The sequence below is a fragment of the Engraulis encrasicolus genome, chromosome 3 (genome assembly GCF_034702125.1).
Source record: "Engraulis encrasicolus isolate BLACKSEA-1 chromosome 3, IST_EnEncr_1.0, whole genome shotgun sequence".
NCBI lineage: Eukaryota > Metazoa > Chordata > Actinopteri > Clupeiformes > Engraulidae > Engraulis > Engraulis encrasicolus.
The window spans coordinates 48,296,718-48,318,800 of NC_085859.1; the positions used below are offsets into that span (position 1 = coordinate 48,296,718).

The window sequence follows — 22,083 nt, forward strand, 5'->3', positions numbered from 1 at the left end:
CACGTACCAGTGGTGGTACTTGAGACATCTCTGGTGGTACTCGGAAGAATTCATTTTTTGTGCATTGATTTGAAGGCTGATCAAGTTGTTGCGGTCGAAAATGTCTCTTTGGTCTCACATTTTGTAATATCGAACTGTATGAATCTGAAAACATAATGCAGAATAGTCTAATACTAGGCAAGCAAGACATTTAAAAACAAACTTGCACTGAATGTGACCGTAGCTGTTGATACCATTATGAACCTCTCCTGTATTGACTGGCAAAAGTGAATATGGGAGGCCTTTGCTGCGATATTCTAATGTTGGTTTTCAAGGTGGTACTCGGAGAGCTCAATATTTTCTCGGGTGGTACTTCACACAAAAAGTTTGAGAACCACTGGGGTAGAGGATATAGTATTTGTGTGAAGTGAAACTCCATACTCAATGCAGACACAAGGCGTGGTCTTTCATGATTTCATTGTTTTTATTAGTAAGATACAGAAAAGAGGAATAAATTACATCACAAGGCTGGGTGCCCTACCAACTACCGCCAGAGGAGGGAGTTAGAGTGCTAACTGTCACAGGCAGCAGAGAGGAGATAAGGAGAGACCTGATGGTTGATTATTATTAAGGCATTTCACAAGAGAAAATGTGTTCAACAGATTGAGGAAAATATATATTTCAGTGTTTACAATTCTATGGCAAGTCAAGGCACTTCTGTATTGATTTTACATGTAGAAGTACCTATAAACACCTATAAATGGATCATTTATTGTACAAAGAAGGGGGTGGGGGGATTTTGTGGGTCTAACTGCTCTACAGTATGTACAATGACATTACAATTATACCTGCATTACAAACTTTTTAATCGATAAATATATAACTTCATGTACTATACGGAAATAAAAGGGAATATCCAAAATACTGTGATTGTTTAAATATATAATATATATTTATATAAATGACATGTATAAAAGTTAAGTTTATATCCAATTGAGATACATGATTTGAAAATAGCCAGGAAAAAAAATCTCGTCTTAGGAATCCCAACCAGCAAGTGTCATATTTCACTTGCTTGAAGCTTTGACAGGACACAAACAGGACTGGACACATTGGCTGATACTTAGGCAGCATATACATACACTATATAAACACAGACTAGTTCGTCTAGAGAGAGTATAAAGCTTTGTTTTGGGCAATGTAACACACAAAATAGTCCTGGGCACATCCATTTTGGGATTATATATCACCTAAAGCTGATAACTTCAAGGCCATCTCATCATAATCTTCCAAGTAATTAATAGCGACAACATCCATACCATCCAGACTAAAGAGGATCTCTGCAGACAGAACTCCAGTCGGACATGTCACAGAAACACATAAGCCAAGGTGGCTGACGCTCCGATGCCATGCAAGTCATTTCCTCTTCCACAGTGTTAACATTTTAAACCTTTTTGACACTTGGCTTTTTTTTTCTTTCATAGTCTTTTAACTCCTTTCAAGAGCTGATGGGGTACATTCAGGCAGTCCAGGGGCTGTTGGGGCTCCTATAAGCTTGGTGACCTGATACATTATTACCGGGTAAGTAGCAGGAGGTGCGTTGTGGCCAGACCTAAACCAACCATAGTAGGCTTTGGAATTCCTCAGCAAACCTGAACCTGATAGCAGCATGGAGGGAGAGGGTGGAAGGGAGGGGCAAGGGAGGATCTGGAGAGGGTGGATGGGGTGAGAGAGGTCCAGCGGAGGGTGTGCGGGAGTGAGACAAGTCCAGGACAGCGGGGATGGGGAGAGATAAGTCCAGGAGACAGCTGAATAGGGTAAGAGAGGTTAAAAAAAGGGCTGGTGGTGGATGATTCAGGGTCCAGGGATGGTTTTCCAGAATATGGGTGCATAGGCTGAGAGGTAAAGAACATGAAGGTGTGAGTGTGGGCGGTGGGGATGATGGGCTGTTGAGGGGTCAGGTGTGGTTGTCTACTCAAACACACTCCTCCTGGTGGGGCTGGGGGAGGTCTTCCTGCCCATACGGGGGGTGCCCTGTGTGGAGACACAAACACATGGATGACTCTCAGTGCCCAGATGATGAAGGGTTGAGGAAAAAAAAACCCTGAGAGTTTAACATCACAAAACCAACATAGCTCCTCGTCCCTACACACACACACGCCTAAGAACATATCTGTTTGCCAGCAAAGCTACGGTAATAGGAGGGAGCAGTTCAAGTATTTCCTGCTTCTTGAGCAAGTCTTGCATGCTAGGTCCCAAGGGAACTCTTCACACCGTTTGCCGAGACACGGCTCTGAAATATTTAACTGACAAACAGCTTCATCTTCGGGACTCAGCTAATGAACTGGTGGGCGTGTTCAGCTTAACAACAGAACAAATACCATTGCCACACACCTGCAAAGAACAACATGACTGACGGCAGATGAGTAGGTGAAGGGTTAAACACGTGTAATAATACACAGCCCGCCAAAAAAAAGTGGCCACCAAAAACATGGTCACACACTCCAATATGTTGTCGGAACACCTTTATCGATAATTATTATGACATGCTTTTGCTGTGGCATTATTTCGATAAGTGTCTGCTATGTGTCTCCAAGATTTATCAAGTGTTGCATTCACTTTTCAACAAGATCTTGCACTGATGATGTTGTAGTCTGTACAAAGCCTTCCTCAGAACATGCTAAGGATTTTCAATGGGGTTAAGCTTCAGCCTCTGTGGTGGGCAATAAATGTGTGAAAATGATGTCCCATGCTCCCTGAAACACGCTTTCAATATTTAAGCCCTGCGATTGTAATTGTAATTGCATATGCCCATGTCATCAGCAAAAAAAACATTGATTGAATAACCTGGTCATTTACTAGTTAGCTGACCTCAGTCTTTGAGCACATACTGTTGCTGAATATAGAGCTGACACCAAATGCTGATTACCGACGCCAAAAATACTGGATAAGAGAAAGATAACGCAAAACACGCCCACTCAATGCAAAAGCGTGTGCTCAAGTTGGGTCTCCTAAGGGGGCGTTGTCCCCTCCTTCTTCTTCTCTTTTTGAGGTGTTTGCACAAGACATGCGCTACCGCCATCTACAGCGCTAAGGGGACTTCATTTATTCTCAACCTCAGGACTCCGAAGGTCTCCTAACTTAAGGTCTCCTAAAGGGGCGTTCACCCGACATAAAGTGGATACCGGAAAAGAAACAAAACGCTTCTTGTTAGATCCACCTTCTTTGCCGACGCCCTTCTTGAACAGACGAACATCTTTTCCACAACCACAGGTTAAGCTTACATGGTTGATTGATCCATTTTAGCTTGATGCTGCGCACTGATGCTGCTTATACGCGGTTTGACCTTTGGCGTCTGGTGTGACATATACACTGCATTCAGGCTCTTTATTAAGGTTTTTTTATTTAGAGCTGAATGAACACATACTAATGCAAGAGGAAGGTGCTAGCTTTTAAATACAACTTATTTCATGTTTTTATGTTATTTAGCAGCTGAGCTATTTAGGTTTCAATAGGTGAGTGGGCACATTTTCCCAAAAATGGCTTAGGCATTAAGGAGTCGTTTTTTGCAGGTGCCTTAATTTTGTGTAATTTTATCCTACGGTAGATGTTCTGTCAGACATGTCTGTAAAACGGTCCTACATTGCCATAGATAGCCGTCAGACATGTTTGTTTGACAACTTATTAGTTAAATCCCGATTTTTCCGAAATTTTCCTTCCTGCTTCCTGCAATCGCGTCAGATCACACAACCTCCAGATCATGAACACGAAATGAAATGGTAGTATTACTGGATGGTCAGGACCAGGCTAACTCATTGGAGCAGAGTGGTTGAAGGAGCATCACGCATCATTTTCACCCATGGATAGGTCATCACGAAGTTCAAACCATAACCCCATTCAGAATCTTCGGAATGTGCTGGAGAAGGCCTTGTGCAGCGAGGCATTATAATTGTATATATTGTGCAACATCATCATAATCAAAGCTAAAGGTGTTCCAACAACAGAGTATGTTATCTTTCGGTTGCGACTTTCTTTGGCAAGGCAGTGTAGACTAGATGAGTGTGAGTGCATGCTGGAGCGGTGATGAGAATGATGGCTTGTGGGAAGGTGAAAGGGAGGTGGAATGAGAAGACGGTGGAAAGTGGTGGAGTGAGGAGTGAGGGGGGAGAGTACACACCGGTGACTGGGCTTTGGAGAAGTTGACATGGGCATAGAGCAGCACGGCAATGTCCTTGTGTCCCGCTTCCAGAGCTATGGACAGGGCATTGCTCTCATCCTGCACACACACACACACACGCACGCACACACACATACAGACACAAATTAAAGACACAGACACACACAAGAGATTATGACAGGATAAGCATTCCATTAGCCTCTGCAACGTTATGGTGCGTCTTAGAAGTGTTTAGACCAGGCAAACGGTACATACACTGACAGGCAATGCCATGGCTGGACTTAACACGACCATGGCATGTTTTCCATCACACAGACAGACACTTCACATTCACTCAATCAGACTGAGAAACTCACACGCTATCAACCTGATAGATCAACAGCCAGTCATTCAAACAGATAGACCAAGTGGGAAAACTCACGCCGCCAACCGGACCGATCGACAGTCACTCATTCAAACACACAGACAGTCAGCCAGTCAGAGAGGGGGCGGTCAACTCACGCTGTCGCTGAGCGTGGCGTCGCAGCCCGGCTGTGCTAGCAGCAGCTTGACGATCTCCACGTGGCCATGCTCGCTGGCGCACATGAGCGCCGTGGAGCCCTCGTCGTCCTGGATGTTGACGTCGGCCCCGCACGCCAGCAGTGCCCGCACCATGTCCATGCGGCCGTGGCTCACAGCCAGCATCAGAGCCGTCTGGCCCGCCTGCCGTGACGCGACACGGGAAAAGTTGCAGTGTTAATTCGACACATTCAACAGAGGGAACCAAATATGCACTAGAATGGTGGCATAGTAAGCCAGACAGACTAAATATGAAAAGTTGACAAAAAGAAAGATTAAACGTTCAGAACACTAGGGCTGTGTGAGGGATCAAACAGTTGCCGTTCAAACTGCACACTATGACCAAACAGAAAGATAGTGACAAGGCTTCCCCAAAGATGACTAACCCGCCCCAACAATTCAAATAGGGGAAAAAGTTGCATTGCGATTGGAGGACATATTCGCTGTCATTTTGTGTCAGACCTTCAATGCCGCAGTACTAGAAAAACTCGGCAGGCAAAATACATGCTCTGTTAGTTCACTAGGCTGAAGGCGGAGTTAAACTGTGTTGAATTAACCAAACTGAACAATTTCGCACTGCTGATTCAACTCAGAGAAATGAGACTGTTCTAGAGTGTCAGAGCGGTCTGCCAAGCCATGCCATGCCAACGTGGTGCCACAGCAACAGCAGAGGGGGAGTTGAGGGGAAGAGGAGAGTCCCCAGGAGACGGGAGACAGATGGTGAGTGACACAGCGCTGACAGCCATGATGCTCTGATGATACGCTGCTGCTCAATGGGGGGAGATTTATGCTGGGAGGGAGGCATACTGAAACCATAAACCCAGCACTACTGATCTAATGTCCATATTTATACACTGTATAGTGGAGAGAGAGAGAGAGAGAGAGAGAGAGAGAGAGAGAGAGAGAGAGAGAGAGAGAGAGAGAGAGAGAGAGAGAGAGAGAGAGAGATTTGTATACTCCACAAGTGCATATCTAGATCCCCCTTCTTGAATGAACTCTTTATAATAGTGAGTCAGAGGGATTCAAATGCTTGAGTGCAAGTGTAATGTTGTGTTTGTGTATCATAGTGTTAATGTAAACTGCGCCCCACTGATTAACACAAAGTGTACAGCAAACCGTGGGGGTCTGACCACCAGAGCACGTGTGGTTAAACAGCGAAAGGGAGGGAGGGAGGGGGGTCAGCAGCACCACTCCTCCTGCCTGCCTGCCTGCCTGCCTGCCTGCCTGCCTGCCTGCCTGCCTGCCTGCCTGCCTGCCTGCCTGCCTGCCTGCCTGATGGACTGACCTGGCTGGCTTTAGCGTTGACGTCCCCTTTGCTGAAGAGCTCCTCCACGATGCGCATGTCCTTGGGAGACTCCACCGCCGCCAGGGCCGCCAGCATGATGGGGGTGTAGCCAGCCTTGTTCTGCTGATTGACGTTGCAGACATCTGCAACAAAAGGGCCAGAGATTGACATAAGAAAGACCTCCCAGGGACTTCTTGTCAGGGAGCCAAGAGGAGGAGGAGGAGGAGGAAGAGGGCTCCATTGTCAAGGGGAAGAGTTGGGGATGCTGGGGCAGGGATGGGGTGTGACGAAGACGAGAGTTCTCGTCTCGGGCAGGACACACGGGGTAAAGGAATGGGTAGAGTGCACTCAGTGGCATAGAGACGCACACTCGTACTCAAATAATTCCTGTCATGCACACATACACAAACCTGATCATAGAATAGGGTTATCCAGCATCACCACATGCATGGTCACACACACACACACACACACACACATACATACACACACACACACACACACACACACACACACACACACACACACACACACACACACACACCACACACACACACACACACACACACACACACACACACACACACACACACACACACACACACACACACACACACATACATACATACGCATGCATGCGCACACACACGCGCACACAAACACACGCTCGCTCACACACGCGCGCGCACACACACACACACACACACTTCTCTACACAGTCCATCTACTCTTTCTAGAATGGGGTTCGGAGGAAGCTTCAGGGCAGGCCAGAGCTTAACACAGCGCTGCAGTCAGTCAGGCAAGAGCTGCATTGGGGGGGGGGGCTGAGGGATTTTGGAGGCCAGAGGATCTGAGAGCGGCCGGACGAACAATGGGCACAATGGAGCCTGGTTCCCCCGAAGCACACTGGGCGCCCAGCGGCACCGCGCCACACAAAAGGCCCCGGCTAACAATGGGGCCCTCTGCCTTGACAAGGGCCCGGACATCATCATACTCTACTGGGCTCCCCACACAAGGGGCCGGAGACCTCATTGTACTCTATTGGACTTTATCAAAAAAAGAAAAGTGGGGAGACTTCACTGCCTGACTGCGATTCTGCAATTCCTGAAGGACAGTTAGCCCATGAAAACTGGAGGGGGGGATTAGGGAGAGAGAGAGAGAGAGAGAGAGAGAGAGAGAGAGAGAGAGAGAGAGAGAGAGAGAGAGAGAGAGAGAGAGAGAGAGAGAGAGAGAGAAAAAAAAAGAAAGAAAGAAAGAAAGAAAGAAAGAAAGAAAGAAAGAAAGAAAGAAAGAAAGAAAAAGAGAGATAGAGAGAGAGAGAGAAATCAGCTAACTTTGAAGAGAGGGGATAAGGCCGAGTGTGTAGAGAGACGAGGTGGTACATCAGAGGAGGCAGATCCTGGTTTGATCCAGTAATGAGCACTCTTACAGCACTATTACCCACCTCCTTCCTTAATTAAACACAAACACATCCACATGTGCTACAAATTGAGGAACAAATTTTGGGGTGGGAGGGGAGGGGGGTGATCTTAAGTTTGCTCAAGGGTGGCAGCCTCCAGTGGTGTTCTTCAGAGATTAAGGACACTTTTAAGTACCACATCATAGTGCACTACGCGCAACTATAAACTCAACAGCTGCTGTACATGCTGTTTAATTTCTTCCTAATTGCACATGTACAGTCCATTTACATGCCCCTCACACGAGCTACTGGAGAGAGTCATTTGGAAAAGTACTGTAGATGTGTTTGGGTATCTGCAAGTTATGTGCACACGTGTGATTGAACATAAAAAGTGCCTGTCATAGGAACTAATGGTAAAATGTGAATTACTAGGACAAAAGGCAGGTCTGCAGTGTGTGAGAGTGCATGTGTGTGTTCAGCAACATTACAAACCTATTACAAACGACCAGTTTACTTTATTTTGAGTTTGCATTTCTCTCCGTTCCGTCCCCCATTCTAGAAAGAGTAGATGGACTGTGGAGAGAAGTGATTACAAGATGGCGAGTTTTCTTCACGTCAGTTACCTGCGTCCAGGAGCCTCTTGACGATGTCGAAGTTGGAATGGGAGACGCTGTAGTGCAGCGCCGTGTTGCCGTTGCCGTCGGCCATGTTGACCACGTGCCGCAGCACGGGCCCCGACACGCCGCCGAACGCCGCCAAGTGGTCCTCCACCATGGCCGGCACCGCCGACTTCTGGCTGGACACGCGGAACCACTCCTGCTGCACCGTGTTCAGGCACGCCCGCTGCAGGGGAGAGACAGGCGCAGGACGGAGAAATAGTTACTGGGCTATTGTGGGATGAGTATACAGTAGTTGAATTTGTAAGTTGTCTTATGTGTATTGTTCCTACTGGAGGGAACACAGAGGAGGGCAAAAAGGTAATGGAGTTTTAGAAATAAGATTGTACGTTGCCTTGTACAGTGGTATAAGAAAGTTTGAGAACCCTTTTTGGAAAATCATTACGTCGGTTAAGCTTTTGAAGCGGTAACTTCATTTCAACATATGTCAGTCCATAGGGAAAGACAAACATTTCAGTTGTGAAATCATCAATCAATAGGTATGACAGAAATAATTGTATGTGGATTCAAACAAAAATAGGCAAGGGTATAAATATGGACACCCCCAAAGAAAGTATACCATGTTGAAGATATAGTTGAAGATTTTATGTATTGTTCCCACTAAAGGGAACACAGAGGACGGCAAAAAGGTGTTTTTTTTTAGGTTGGTGGAGTTAAAATTGTATGTTGCCTTTCATGTACTTTTTCCTTGCTGGAGGAGACACAGAGCCAAGGACAGCTCACAACAGGGCGTCAATGGGCGGGTAGGCAGGGAGGGAGGCGGGCATTCCCTGGATGCCAAGGGCCAGCTTCTATCATGGTGTTTCTCTGGGGAGAAACCTACAAGCTTCCTTCCTTGGCCATTATTCCACGCTTCCTCCCCTGTTTCCGATTAAACATTCTTGGGCCACGCCAGTGGCTGAACAATAGAATGGGACTGATCCCAAACCTTCTACAGTTAGAAGTTAACACAACAACCACCTCAGCCAAAGTGATTTTCATAACACTTTCAAATCTCGACAGGTGAAAAGAAAAGACAATTGATGTGTCTACATTTTCTGCCTTAAAATAACATGTGCAGGGCTCATTGCCACCAGCCTACCAAGCAGGGGGCAAGCACCCTGCAGGAGCAAGGGCACGTGCCAACTACCCAGGTGAATGCTTTTCAAATACTCTGCCCGAATCAAGGCCACTGGCTGTGCCTGGCATTTCTGTCTTAAGAATTAGGCAAAGCAGACCCAGCTAGAGCTCCTGAATGTGTGTGAGAGAAAGTGTGTGTGTGTGTGTGTGAGAGTCGGAGAGATGAAACATCGTCATTCTAATTTAACCTGATGCCTATTTGTTCACCCATGAGCTAGCTTGTTTGGAGAGCAGAGGGCTTGTGCAGAGAGCCCTGGCAATACAGCTGTTCCAGAGCAAGAGAGATGGAGAGACATCAGATAAGACGGGAGAAAGAGAGAAAAATGAAGGAAAAGAAGAACTATGGGGGAAAAGAACCTGTGAAAGCCATCCGTGAACAAAACAAATCAGTCACAAATACATACAGTGTGTTCTAAAGCCGACTTATTACTATGGATTTCTTACCACATCTTTGCTGGTCAGTGACTTGGAATCATTCAAGTGAGCTTTCAACACATTGCACGCCGACACCATCTTTTCACTTAACTCGTATCTGTGAAGAGGATATCCAAACATGAATAATTGTATTTATGGCATATATATGTACATACATGCATACAGTGAGTATACACACGATTTCACATGGCTTTATTTCCATTTATATCTTATTCTATTTGCATACAATTGCACAGTTACTTGGTGCTTTGTGCACTCTGAACCATCATGCCATCATGTGTACCAAGGTCCCAGCCTCTCACCTCTCTCGCCTCTCCTCCTTCTCTGAGCCACTCAGCTCAGCCTTCTTCCCCACCTCCACTGCTCCCTCGTTACGGAACTCCTCTCCTCCTCCGCCCCTCTTCTTCTTCTCCATCTCCGTCTCGTCGTCATTCTCTAGCGCCTCCTGTCCCTCCTCCACGTCCTCATCCTCCTCGTCATCATCGGACCCAGAGGAACTGCTCTCCTCAGAGCTGGAGTCGTCACTTGACGTCGTCTCGTACCTGTGGTGTAGAAGCCAGGCAAGTTAGCAAGACACCATTTTTATTATTTTAATTCTTGCACACCTCCTTAGGCCAGGTGCGCAGGAATGGTGCCACTGGGTCACCAACGTTGAGACAAAAAAGGCTCCAATGACCTTCTTCAAGCAATTCAACATTGGAAGAAGGTCATTAAACCGAAACGTCGCAAGTAAAACTATGCAAATGCGAACAGCGTGCGGGAGTCTTTTTTGTCTCAGCAAGACACCATTGCCAGAGGGAAAGAGAGAAGGGAACGTCTGGAGGTAAAGAGGAAACAATGCCTGGCAAACAAATCGTTTATGCTCCCATGAGGGCCCTATTGTCTATTGTTAATGATGGACTATGCCCAAGGAGTGAAATCAAAGGCCGAGATTGTTACATGGCTCGATGTCGCGGTGTACCATATATATGTACAGTGGCCATTAACATTACACACGACAAGAGGCAAGATCTTGTTCAAACAGGGTTGCCAGAGCTGCCAAAAGATCCTCTTACCAGCAAAGAGTACTCTGAAATGACATTACAAATTCTTGGTTGACCTAAGTATTGAGTTTTATGTGCATCAGTCACATTTTCTGAAACAAAAAAGGCATTGTGCATTCAGACCCCACACAAACATTTTATGATCCATGAAGTGTCTGCACATAGAGAAAGAGAAATGACTCAAACACTCAATTCACTACAAGCCTTATTCAAGGAATAAAACTGCCAGTGTTCAGAACTCACCCTCCATTAACTCCCACAAACTGCAGATTCTTTTTGGTACCATTGGATCCCTGTCGGCCATCTTTCTTCTTCATAATGGACTTCAGCGTGTTCTGACCACCAGGCTGACCTGAGGAAATAAAACGTAAATAAATAAAAAACATTAGTATTATTACAATGGTTTCCTTGTCAGGTCTTGGAAATAATGCAAGCAGTCATTGGGCTTGGCCAATGCTTTTGTACAATGTGATTGAGATTACACATTCACATTTATCAACTCAGCCATGTGCGCTCCTTGCAAATCAATTTGATCAACAGTGTTGTCAGCATATTGTCAAACCGATTATTCCTCCACTCCAGTCAAGGGGGGGACAATCGTATCACTCCATATTTTATTTCACATTGACATTTCATCTGCTTGTGAGCAGACTTGATTGGGCATGAACCTAGGACCGGACCAGGTTAGTAAACCAGACATGTGGCCCTGCTTCATGCTTACTGGATCTGAGGCCGATAATAACTCACTGTATGCACTAAGAACACTAACATCAAAGAGCGCGCACAGCTGTGCTTTATCCTCATGATACACATGTGAAGAGATGAGCTAGCTGGAGCCTCAAAGCTTTAGCTGAAGGAGGACAAGGCCCTGCCGTGGCCAAACGGTAGGGCACTCGCCTGCCATGCGGCTGACTCAGGTTTGATTCCCGGCCCGGGTCCTTTGCCGACCCCTCCCCTTCTCTCTCCCACTTCGCTTTCTGTTCACCTCTCACTCTGTCCTATCAAATAAAGTCGAAAAAGACCAAAAAAAAGGAGGAGGAGGACTGCACCCATTCCCTTTTACAGTATCATAAAAGCAGTATTCCCCTTCGAGAACGAGAGGAGGAGGAGGGGGCGGGAGAGCAAGAAAACCATAATTCGGTGTGGCACAGAGGGAGCTCGTCCTGAGGAACCCAGCACTATCCCAAACATTTTAAGTACAGGGTTGGTCCGGCCAAGTAGCAGCACTGAGACTCTACGGCCTCTCTGCTGCGTTGTCTGTGGAGCGGAACAACTTCAGCTCCAGTCACTGCCAGACAGAACTTCTATTGCACTTGTGGGGATCTTTTTCTCACACTTTCACTTATCCCAACCTCTTTAATATGCTTCAATCCTTTGTGTCCAAACATGTGGGAGCATCATATTTTGCAGAGTGGTCATTATGCGGGCTTTCTTTACTTTCCCAACAGAGGTAGTTACCGCTAAGCCTGGGGACATGGGCATGGCACACAGAGACACAGACAGGGATATAGACAGGGAAACAGACAGAGACACAGACAGAGACACAGACAAGAGAAGCAAAGGAGGCTTGTGTGTGGTAGACATGTACATCTGCTGCAGGGTGTGCGTTTCCATAAAAATAAGATGCTGTCTGTTCTTAAGTGAAGTGGCTTGTCCCATGGCTTGTCCCATGGCTTGTCCCATGGCTTGTCCCATGGCTTGTCCCATGGCTTGGCCCATGGCTTGTCCCGTTTCTCTTACAACTTGCAGCCATTGCCTAATGATCAGAGTTGGTTTAGGGCTGCAGGTTCCATTCCCACCCTAACCAGTAGGTAATGACTGTTACTCCACAATGCTGTAGGGACTGTATCCAATATCCTGTTCCTAAACAACTAAGTTTCTCTGGATAAAAGTGTCAGCTAAATGTAATGTAATGTAATGCAACATATTGTACTGCAATGTCATGTAATGTAATGTCTCACCGTGCAGGGCCGTGGACATCTGTTGGTCCATGCGGCTCTTCTGCTCGGCCTGCCGGCTCTCCTCTGTGACTGTCACCGTCGAAGACACGCCCTCCGTCTGAATGACCTCCGACCGCAGGGTCACGCTCTGGGAGCTCACCGCACTGACCACCTGCTGGCCTGCATGGCCGGACACAAGATGAAAGGACATGAAGGAACAAGAATGGAAAGACGTAGGTGTCAATCATGCAGTGATTTAAAACACAGCTTCCAAAACCAGTATAGTTTCGTTGGCTTCACTCTAAGTCTTAATCTGCACTCTTCATGTTCTCACTTGATTCCCTTCACGCACAACACAAGCAGAACAAAACATTGACCAAATCACTCAGTGCACCTTTAAAACAACAAACACCACGCTGAATGGCATGAGGGAACAACCGGGCAAGTTCACTGATCCGCAATGTACCCAGAGACAGACAGACAGACAGACAGACAGACCCTCACAGTCGTTCCCAGTTTGGTCACACGTGACTGAGGGGCTTTTGGCATGAGCTCCATGATGGGGAGACATGCTGATGCATGCAGTCAGGAATGGTGCTGCAATCCCCCTGGGGAGGCCACAATCCAGAACTCCTCCCTGACAGATATGAGCGATATTATCTACATTTTCGTGGCCATTGTGTGACTACAGCCAAGTCTTGTTGATTGTGCAAACAAATACATAACATGTACCCAACAGAAAGACTGAGGCCTCTGTTGACAATGCAGAACACTCTTGAGGGCCCGGTTATTGAAAGAATGAACATGTTGGTACTGTGTTCAATCTACAGAAGCCCAGATATATAGCAACATTGTTTTGAATGTAAGCAATGATCCCTTTATGTCTGAGGAACATTCTGTAAATCTTGTGTTTACGTAGTGTATGCAGGCAGCTTATCAATTAGCTTTACAAGTCTAGTAAACACTAGTCAAGCAAACACTTTTTATCTGTTTATCTAAAAATGTACATATATTCAATAAGTGCTAACATGTCTCACTGACAGATCAATTCCTCTGGTTGCTGATGACAGAAGAAATGGTCCTGAACAGGCTGTTCTTCACTGCACAAATAAAAGGTTTCGGAGAACACCTGACTACCAGACTTCTTTTCTTCTTCATCCAGAAAAATGCTTTCAACTGCAGATCAAGTGGAAACATCCTGCTCTTGGCAGCTCATGGCGCTGCCCAGGCCATACACCACAACTATTTGATCTCTCTGCATTAGCATTCAGCTATTCATAGCACTAGCCAAGACGGCCCTATTTTAGCCCATAATTTTGTCCAAACACATAGTAAACGGCAGTCCATAGAACACCACCTCCAGTCAAAATGTCAGTCCAATTCTATTCTGGATATACCACTGACAAGTCTATAAATACTGCTTTCTTGCTCATTTTCATATCTAAGCTGGTCAATGAATAAAACATTTTGATGTCAGTGTTTTTGTCAGACCTTACCGCTTCCGTCACTGTAACAAGCTAGCCAACATTGTCCGTTAATATAAATATTCCTGCAGCTACTTTTCATTTGCAGTAAGCCACACTAAAATCAGCTGCACCTGAATTACAAAAAGCAAGCAAACAAACAAAGGACAACAGGAAGCCAAACATCTGTTAGTTGGTAGCCATGTCCCTGGGCTGCCTGGCCGGCCGAGCCACGTTACATAACGAAGAGGACCTGTGAATCAGCATCAGCACAAACGGGAGCGAGTGGGCAGAGGAGCAGGGGGAGGGAGGGAGGGAGGGAGAGGGGAAGGAGGCCCAAAACCAGAACAACAGCGCGGCCATTTAGCGCGAGCTGCTGCGTCCAAAAAGAGAATGAGCTCACTGTTGGTTTACGGCCAAAGCCCTGATGCATTTTTCAGGGTCAGAGATAACTTTGCCTGTCAGATCCTATCAGCCGTCCCCTTCCACATACACCCACACCAGTGTGTGTGTGTGTGTGTGTGTGTGTGTGTGTGTGTGTGTGTGTGTGTGTGTGTGTGTGTGTGTGTGTGTGTGTGTGTGTGTGTGAACAACCCCCTCTGCTACCCCATCACCCCTGGGCCCTGGCTAGTCACCCCTTCACCAGGTTGGGCTCTCGCTGGTACAGAGAGCCATGGCAGTAAAAATAGACCCTTTGGCCACAGGCCATGCTCCAAGGCAGAGGATGTATACATACAGTACGTACATGCTTCTGAGGCCCTGTTGTATTCTGAGCCTGCAGGTTTTTTAAGGGTGGACAGTAGTTTCTTTCATGGCAAAGCTCAATAGCTCTGTGTGCCGTGTTGAGGCAGGCATTAGGCGGCTTCCATTTTAAGGGGAAATGATATCTGTGTTAACTGTCCAAGTTCCATGAACTCATTGATTTTGGGCCATGCCAGATGCATTTCATGCCAGATGCATGTTCATGCCAGATACATGTACATGTTAAACTATTTAAACATCATGGATAACAGGATACGTTATCCATCAGAATGAATTCTTCTTTTTAACTTCAACATCTTTAAAATAATTCTACGACTTTGTTATAGACTCATCTTATTCGCAGACCATCTGCGCAAAAAAACTCACAGTTACGCATCGCTTGCAACACTGACACAGTGAAAGTTGCTAATGCGATGTTGCTCATCATCGATGTCGGCCATCGCTCACCTCCTCTAATGCTCCCGTCTGGCTGCCGCTTGATGGCGTCGGCAGCGGCGCTAAGCTCCTCCACGCTGCCGTACTTCATAACAGAGTTGATGGAAGACAGCGTGTTGACCAGCTGGCTGTTGATGGAGCCAAACTGGGTGTGTGGCTGCCCGAACGCGTCTGCCAGCTCCGTGTAGTTCTCCGCCAGCAGCATCTGCTGCTCCTGAAGGAGCTTCTGCACGCGCTCGATGTAGTGGTCCAGCCCTGCACCAGCCGCCGCCGCCCCCACCCCTGCCCCTGCCGGAGGGCCTGGCAAGGGGCAGGCTGGGGCTGTGGCTGTGGCTGGGGCTGCAATAACAGGTGGAGCTTGGGTATCGACAGCCTGGGATAGAGTGGGGAGTTGGGGAAGGGATGGGCCACAGGCGATGGTCCTGGTTTTTAGTCCCACGAGGAAGTTGTCGTGCACACTGGCCTGGCCCACGCCGCTCTCTTTGGTTTTGACCGCCACCGCTGACCCCGTGCCCCCCTCCGAGTCGCCAAGCGCCGTTCCCACGGCAACGGAACGCGTCTTTACCGTGGCCTGCACGTCTTTCACCAGCCCGTCCCCGACGGCGACCGTCCTAGTCTTGGTCGGGGCCGTGCTGGTGTGCTGGTCTCTCATGCACAGTTCAGTGTCAGTACAGGAATCAACAAGAGCGATGCGTTCAGTGCTGGTGGACCTGCTGACCCCCAGCACGTCCGTCTCACAGTATTGAGAGGCCATTTCAGGAAACGCTGTCGTACCCTGATCCACTCGACACACGGGATCCGTGACCGTCCCTAGGCTGACCAGCTGTTTGATAGGGCTCACGGTCACGTTCACCGAACAGTCCCCGCACCCAATGGAGCGGAACTCTTTGGTCTCGGCCTCTTGTAAGCGCAGTCCCAGACTCTCCACAGTCTCCTCAGTGTTGATCCCCATCTCGCACACGCTGAGCTCCAGCCCCACGCCTTTGTTGGACACGGTTACCTGCCTGCCCACACACTGGTCCTTTACATCCTTCCGCTCCTGCACGACCCACCTGTCCATCGGTACGTCTGGACCCACCGCAGCCGACTGCGTGTCTGGTCGACAGCACAAGCCGACCTCACGAACCTCGGGGGAGGCGGGCTTGACCTCAGCCTGACCTGCCTCCGCATGGTTGCCAACCCCGACGCTATGTGTGAAGACCCTGGCCTCCACGGAAGTGCTGTACATCTCAGGCCGGGCCATGCAGGCCTTGTCGGCCTTCTTGCGGTTGCCGGCGGCGTGCAGCTCCAGCTTGAGCTTGCTCATCTCCATCTGGTGCGTGGTCTCCTTGAGCTGCACCTCCAGCCGGTAGATCTTCTCCTTCAGCGACTCGATGGTCTGGTGCTGCAGCTCGATCTCGGCCTCGGCCTCCGTGCTCATGCCCAGCATCGCCTCAGACACCCCGACCCCCGTGCTCCTCGTCTCCTGCCGCTCCGTCCCCACCGACGCGTCCCTGCACCGATCTGGCGAACGCCTGCAGATGACCACGTCGTTCATGTTCTCATCGGTGCCCACCGCGATGGACTGCTTCGTAGGACTTGCGCTTCTCCTCCCATCGTCCTTCTGGGTTGGGGTTTGGGTGCGTGGATGTGGCTGCGGCCTCTGGTTCTGGCTCTGCTTCTGAGCCGAGCTCGGCTCCTGGATCTTCTTCTCCAGAGCCTGCATCTCGGCAGTCAGTTGCCGGAACTCCTGCAGCCGCTGCGAGCTCTGCTCCATGCCCTCCAGGCCCTCGTCGATGTGCAGCTCAGAGCTGCCCTGCTTGAGCTGGGCCAGCGGCTCGTACTGGTCGGCGCTGCCCACGCTGAACGAGCGCTTCCGGAAGCCTCCGGGGCCGAGGTTCTTCATCTGCGAGTTCATCTGCCTCTTCTCCTCCTGCAGCACGGCGATCTTGACCTGCAAGATGGGGATGGTCTTCACCTGCTCCTCCAGCTCCTTCAGCCTCTTCAGCGCCACCACCATCTGGTCCCGGATGTGCTGCAGGTGCGCCGGGCTCACGTTGGTGACGGGCGTGGTCATGCCTGAGCTCATGGGGCTGTGGCGCATGGAGCCGCCCATGGAAGGGGTGAAGTACGCCGGGTTGCCGCCATAGTCGCCGTTGGGGAGGTGCCCGTTGTGCACCAGGAGGTGCGAGCTGGGCGAGATCTGAGGGGCGCCCACCGAGCCCCCGAACGAGGAGGAGGCCAGCGAGCTGTTGGAGCCCATGCCACCGAAGCTGGCCAGCCGGCGGCGGGGAGGGGGGTCGCTGGCGGGCGGCTGGGCCATGAGCCTTTCCTGCTCCAGGCGCCGTCGAGTCTCCATCAGGGTCTTCTCCACCTGGAGGTTGTGCCGGGGGATGCGGGGGGAGGGAGGGGAGAGATGCTGCTGCTGCTGCTGCCTGGTCTCCAGGACACTCAGGTAGCTCTGGGGAGCCTCATGGAGGGGGTTGGAAGAAGGGGGGATTGCCGGGCTGGGTCGGAATAGTTGCGAGTGGGAGAACTGGGGCGGTGGTGGCTGGGGAGGAGGAGGGGGCGGCGGGATGGCGGGAGTGAGGAACACGGGCGACTGGGACACCTTGTGGTTCTCATCACTGTTGGAGGAGGAGAGGGAGTCGGTGGAGGTCCACTCCGCCAGGCCACAGCCTCCGCCACTGCTGCTGCTCACGCTGTTGTTGTTGCTGTGTTGCGAGGAGGTGGAGGGCCGCGCCGACTTGGGCTTCCGCTGGATGTTCAGCTTCTTGATGGTGTTGCCCCGCTCAATGTCGTCCACATACTTGAGGAAGTCCAGGTCTAGCTGGAAGCCGTAGGGGGTCTCCAGGTAGTACGGAGCCTTCTCCTCCTCATCTTTTTCTACAAGGAAGAAGAAAACAAAAGATTAGAAATACATTTAGGTACTACCATCATCTACAAAAATAAATGTTAAAAAGTTATTCCATCATAGTGCACTGCTAATTTAATATGTTTTAATAATGCTGAACTTCAGTACACTGTTAGTGCAAAGTTTGAGGTAAAACAGAAGCGAATAATGATTTTATCTACAACAGATTAATAACTTCCTACGGCTGTTGTCATGGAGCTGCCCCTTATATAAGCCTTCCAAACAAGCGACCAGCAGAGATTTGTGTCAACAACTGACCTGGATTGTGACTAGAAAGAACAATTAATGTAATCTAGAGGCAGCCATTTCCCCTCAGCTGCAGCTAAACACACAGTCACATCACATTAGCGAGCTGCATACCAAGCCTCGCTCTCTGGGGATAGTCCTTTTGAGCTCATTTGGGGCAGGGGGAGAGAGAAAGAAAGAAAGAAAGAGAGAGAGAGAGATGGAAAGAAAGACAAAACAACACTAAGTGTTTCTCTGGGAGCTCTGGCCGATCACTTAGATTTATTGGTGCGAGTACAAACACGACGGGGAACCATTCCTGTGACAAAGCAGTAATCACACTGTGGTGTGAGCGAGTCTGCCTGCCTGCCTGCCTGCCTGCGTCACAGGAAAACTATCTGCGGTGTCTCGGGAGACAATGTTTTTAGAGGAAACACATGGCACGGTCGCTTTACTTACACAGGCCCTGCAAACACCCCCAACGATATGCCTTAAGGGCTTTATGGCTTTTAGCGCTTTTAAAGATTTCTCGCTGCCCGTGTCTGCTGAGCCGTGTCCTGCTTTTATGGCAGAAACAGACAAAAATACTGATCCCTCCAGTTCCATGTGCTGGCAACATTCTTGCAGCTGAGAGAGAAAGTGGAGCTTGGAGGGGTTGGGGGAGCAGAGGTGCTGGGAAGGAGAAGGGGAGTGGGGCACACACAGAACAAACATGTTCCCCCTTACAACCCTCGCCATCTCTCCTTTAGAAAGAAAAAAATCTTTGAATGGAAACTAAGGGTCAGCCACGTACAGTACAAAACATGAAATTGTGCAATCCTTCAGGCAATACAAGTAGAGAACATGTGAGGGAGAAAAAAAAAGCCACAGCAATAATGCCAGTGGAAACCAGTTATCAGTAATGCAGGAATGTGAATATACATAGGGGAGGACGCCCATTAAAACGCAGCTTATATCACAGTCCAAATTCCATCCCTTCATACAAGAACACTCTTCAGTTCGTTAGGCAATAAGCAGCTCCCTGTGAAGTATGCTACTTTTTCACTCCGAAAACCCAGACATACAGGCACAAGCAAACGTACACTCACCCAAAAACACTCAATATTTGCACCAGGCCACTAAGCAAAATCCTATTGCTTCAGTTTCCCATGTATACATGCAAGACACCCTGACAAGCTTTCCCTGAGTGTGCTCAGGTCCATAGCCACCATGCAACCCCCCCCCCACTGTCACGACACTGAGGGCTAGAATAAACAAAAACACCAACCAGATAAAAACTAGCAGACATCCAAAGGTGGAACAGCAGTGTGGCCAACTAAGCTTCACTTACCTAAGGCAGTCTGTCGTCCTCAATGAGAGCTAGAGTGTGCAAGTGCCTCCCTTTCTCCCTCCCTCCTTCCTTCTCTCCCTCCCTCTCTCTCTCTCTCTCTCTCTCTCTCCCTCCCTTGCTCCCCTCTCTCTCTCTAAAGGGCTTTTGTAAAGAGAACAAGCTGGAGTTTCGCTGCCTGCTCACACTCTTGCGCCTTCCCAAACTTCACTCCATAAGGGGAAAAATTCCACTATTGGCGTAAACTTAGCTGAGCTTTGCTGAGCTTACCATAGGCTGACGGGCTCCTCCAATCACACACAGTCCTCTCATTCCCTCTCTCTTCTCCTTCTTACTCCCCCCCCCCCTCTCTCCTTGCCTCTCTTCCGTCTGCTTACCTCTACGCCAAGACAGACCCTCTTTTCTTTCTGTCACAGATACCTTTCTCCACATCACAAAGCTGGGTCCGGCCATACCAAGCCCCAACCACAGAAATGTGCTTCCTCTGTATAAACGGATGTGTTTTTCCTTAAAGCAGAGCTCCTCATAAATCAGTTCTCTTCTTTTATTCTGAAGCAACAATGTTCAAGACAGTCAAACAGTTCCCTCCATGCATAGTGCTAACACAGAGCTATCTTAAGCGACCCCATTCTGCACAAACAGTGTCTTAATCCAGACACTACAGCCCTTTTGGCATGACTAGCGCCATTCAGCAGCTGGGTAACAGTAAGCTTTTAACACTGCTCTAATATAACACAATCCCAGGTCTGTGCAGAGTCTGGACAGGCAGAGGGCTGGCACATGCATGTAACCACAGAACGGAGACGTCACGAGGAGGGAGACGGGACCGTCCAGCACAGGGCACTGGCCCTGGACAGCTGAGGGCTGACCTCACCTCGCCACACCAGGCAAAGGTCGGGGACCCCGCAGCCTTGGCTGAGGCGGGGTGACGTGACGTGACAAACAGGCCTGACGCCTGAAAGAAGGCCTCCAATAATAATTTGCTGTCGCACCATAAATTAGCCATTTAGCCAAGAGAAGACTGTGAGAAGGGCAACCAGAGACCAGAGCAGAGAAACATAACCAGCAGAATAATGTGCTGTTCCCACTTGCGCCCAGTTCATCTGACACATGAGCTGCATAAACCCACGCAGGTGTGAAATGCGGGCATACAGCCACACTGCTGATAAATGGATGACACGTGATTCTTCTCTGGGCAGCACGCAGAGCACAGCAGAGCAACGACCGGGAGAGAGTCGCAGGGCAACAACAGCCTCCGCTACAGACCAGCACCGGCCAAGTTAACGTTTAACAGAGACAGCTGGTGGCACATTATTGAGACAGCGGCCACGAGGAGATAACGGATAGGAAATCAGCGAATCTGTGTAAATACAGATGAGGAAAAGATCCATATAGAGGAAAGCCATCGTAGACATTAGCATACAGGTTACAAACAAAGAAACAGGAAAGCTGTGCTCACCTAAAAAGAGTCTGAGCTGCAGGCTGGTTTTTCAGAAGGTTGAGCGAGACTTGAATAGAAAGTTCCCCCCTGACACAAAGTCAAAAAGACGTGGAGCGGTGACTGTTTGCTAGGGCAGTGATTGGCTGAAGGTCAGCAAAAGAATGACAGGCTCATAAAATCAGCCAGTGAGGAAGCAGCGGGTGAAAAAAGGGCTGACACTGGACACTATGGTTCTAGAGATTTTAGAAGATGACATGGGAATCTGCAGTGAAGCAACATCATGTGCCGTTTGTGTACAAAGAGCAGCTGAGGTACACTACACATCGAGTTCTCCAACCAGAGAATTACTGACAAAATAGAAGCCACATATTTATACCCAATGAATATTTCAATTACTTCTGTTTCTGATATCTAAAACCTGGGGTGCACTGCCAGGCATGTTCTCATCACCACTCAGACTGTGTTTGTAGAGAATCTGATGAAGACTGTTGAAGTCGAAACGTAATCCAGCCATGAAATAATAAAGACAACAAAAAGGATTTGAAGTGTGCAGACTTCTCACTTTGATATCTAAAACCATACCATCATAGGCTACGATGAGGTTCAAAATCAGATTATTTACATACACAAATTATTTCATTGTGTTGCACCAAATGTCTTGAATCAGTTCCACTTTGTATTCCAACGCTTTTGTCAGCTGAATCATGCCAAGGCTGAACCGTCCCAAAGAAATGTAATGCAAGTGTCACGTAAACAACTTAAAATAGAATAGTGGCTTGCAGCATTCCTCTCAGCTCAGGCCACAGCTAACATATGGGTGCACACACAAACACACACACACAGACACACAAACACAGACAGACAGACAGGCACACACACACACAAACATTGCGATTGCACCACAAGTATTCCTCCAATCTAGTCA

At 48.6% G+C, this 22,083-nt stretch overlaps 1 protein-coding gene across 7 annotated transcripts in view; it reads right to left on the minus strand.

The window, feature by feature from the left end:
• Positions 1–439: 439 nt before the first annotated feature.
• The window catches only part of kank1a (KN motif and ankyrin repeat domains 1a), a 71,438-nt gene continuing 49,794 nt past the window's right edge, over positions 440–22,083 (minus strand). For all 7 annotated transcript variants that reach the window (XM_063195571.1, XM_063195572.1, XM_063195568.1 and 4 more), the window contains 10 exons: positions 15,285–18,137; positions 12,634–12,792; positions 10,916–11,024; positions 9,932–10,171; positions 9,639–9,726; positions 8,022–8,241; positions 6,000–6,142; positions 4,658–4,858; positions 4,157–4,255; positions 440–2,013 (listed from right to left, as the gene is read on the minus strand). In XM_063195571.1, coding sequence (XP_063051641.1) covers positions 1,951–2,013; positions 4,157–4,255; positions 4,658–4,858; positions 6,000–6,142; positions 8,022–8,241; positions 9,639–9,726; positions 9,932–10,171; positions 10,916–11,024; positions 12,634–12,792; positions 15,285–18,137 — 4,175 coding nt within the window. In that variant the 3' untranslated portion in view covers positions 440–1,950. The remainder of the gene's footprint in view (positions 2,014–4,156; positions 4,256–4,657; positions 4,859–5,999; positions 6,143–8,021; positions 8,242–9,638; positions 9,727–9,931; positions 10,172–10,915; positions 11,025–12,633; positions 12,793–15,284; positions 18,138–22,083) is intronic.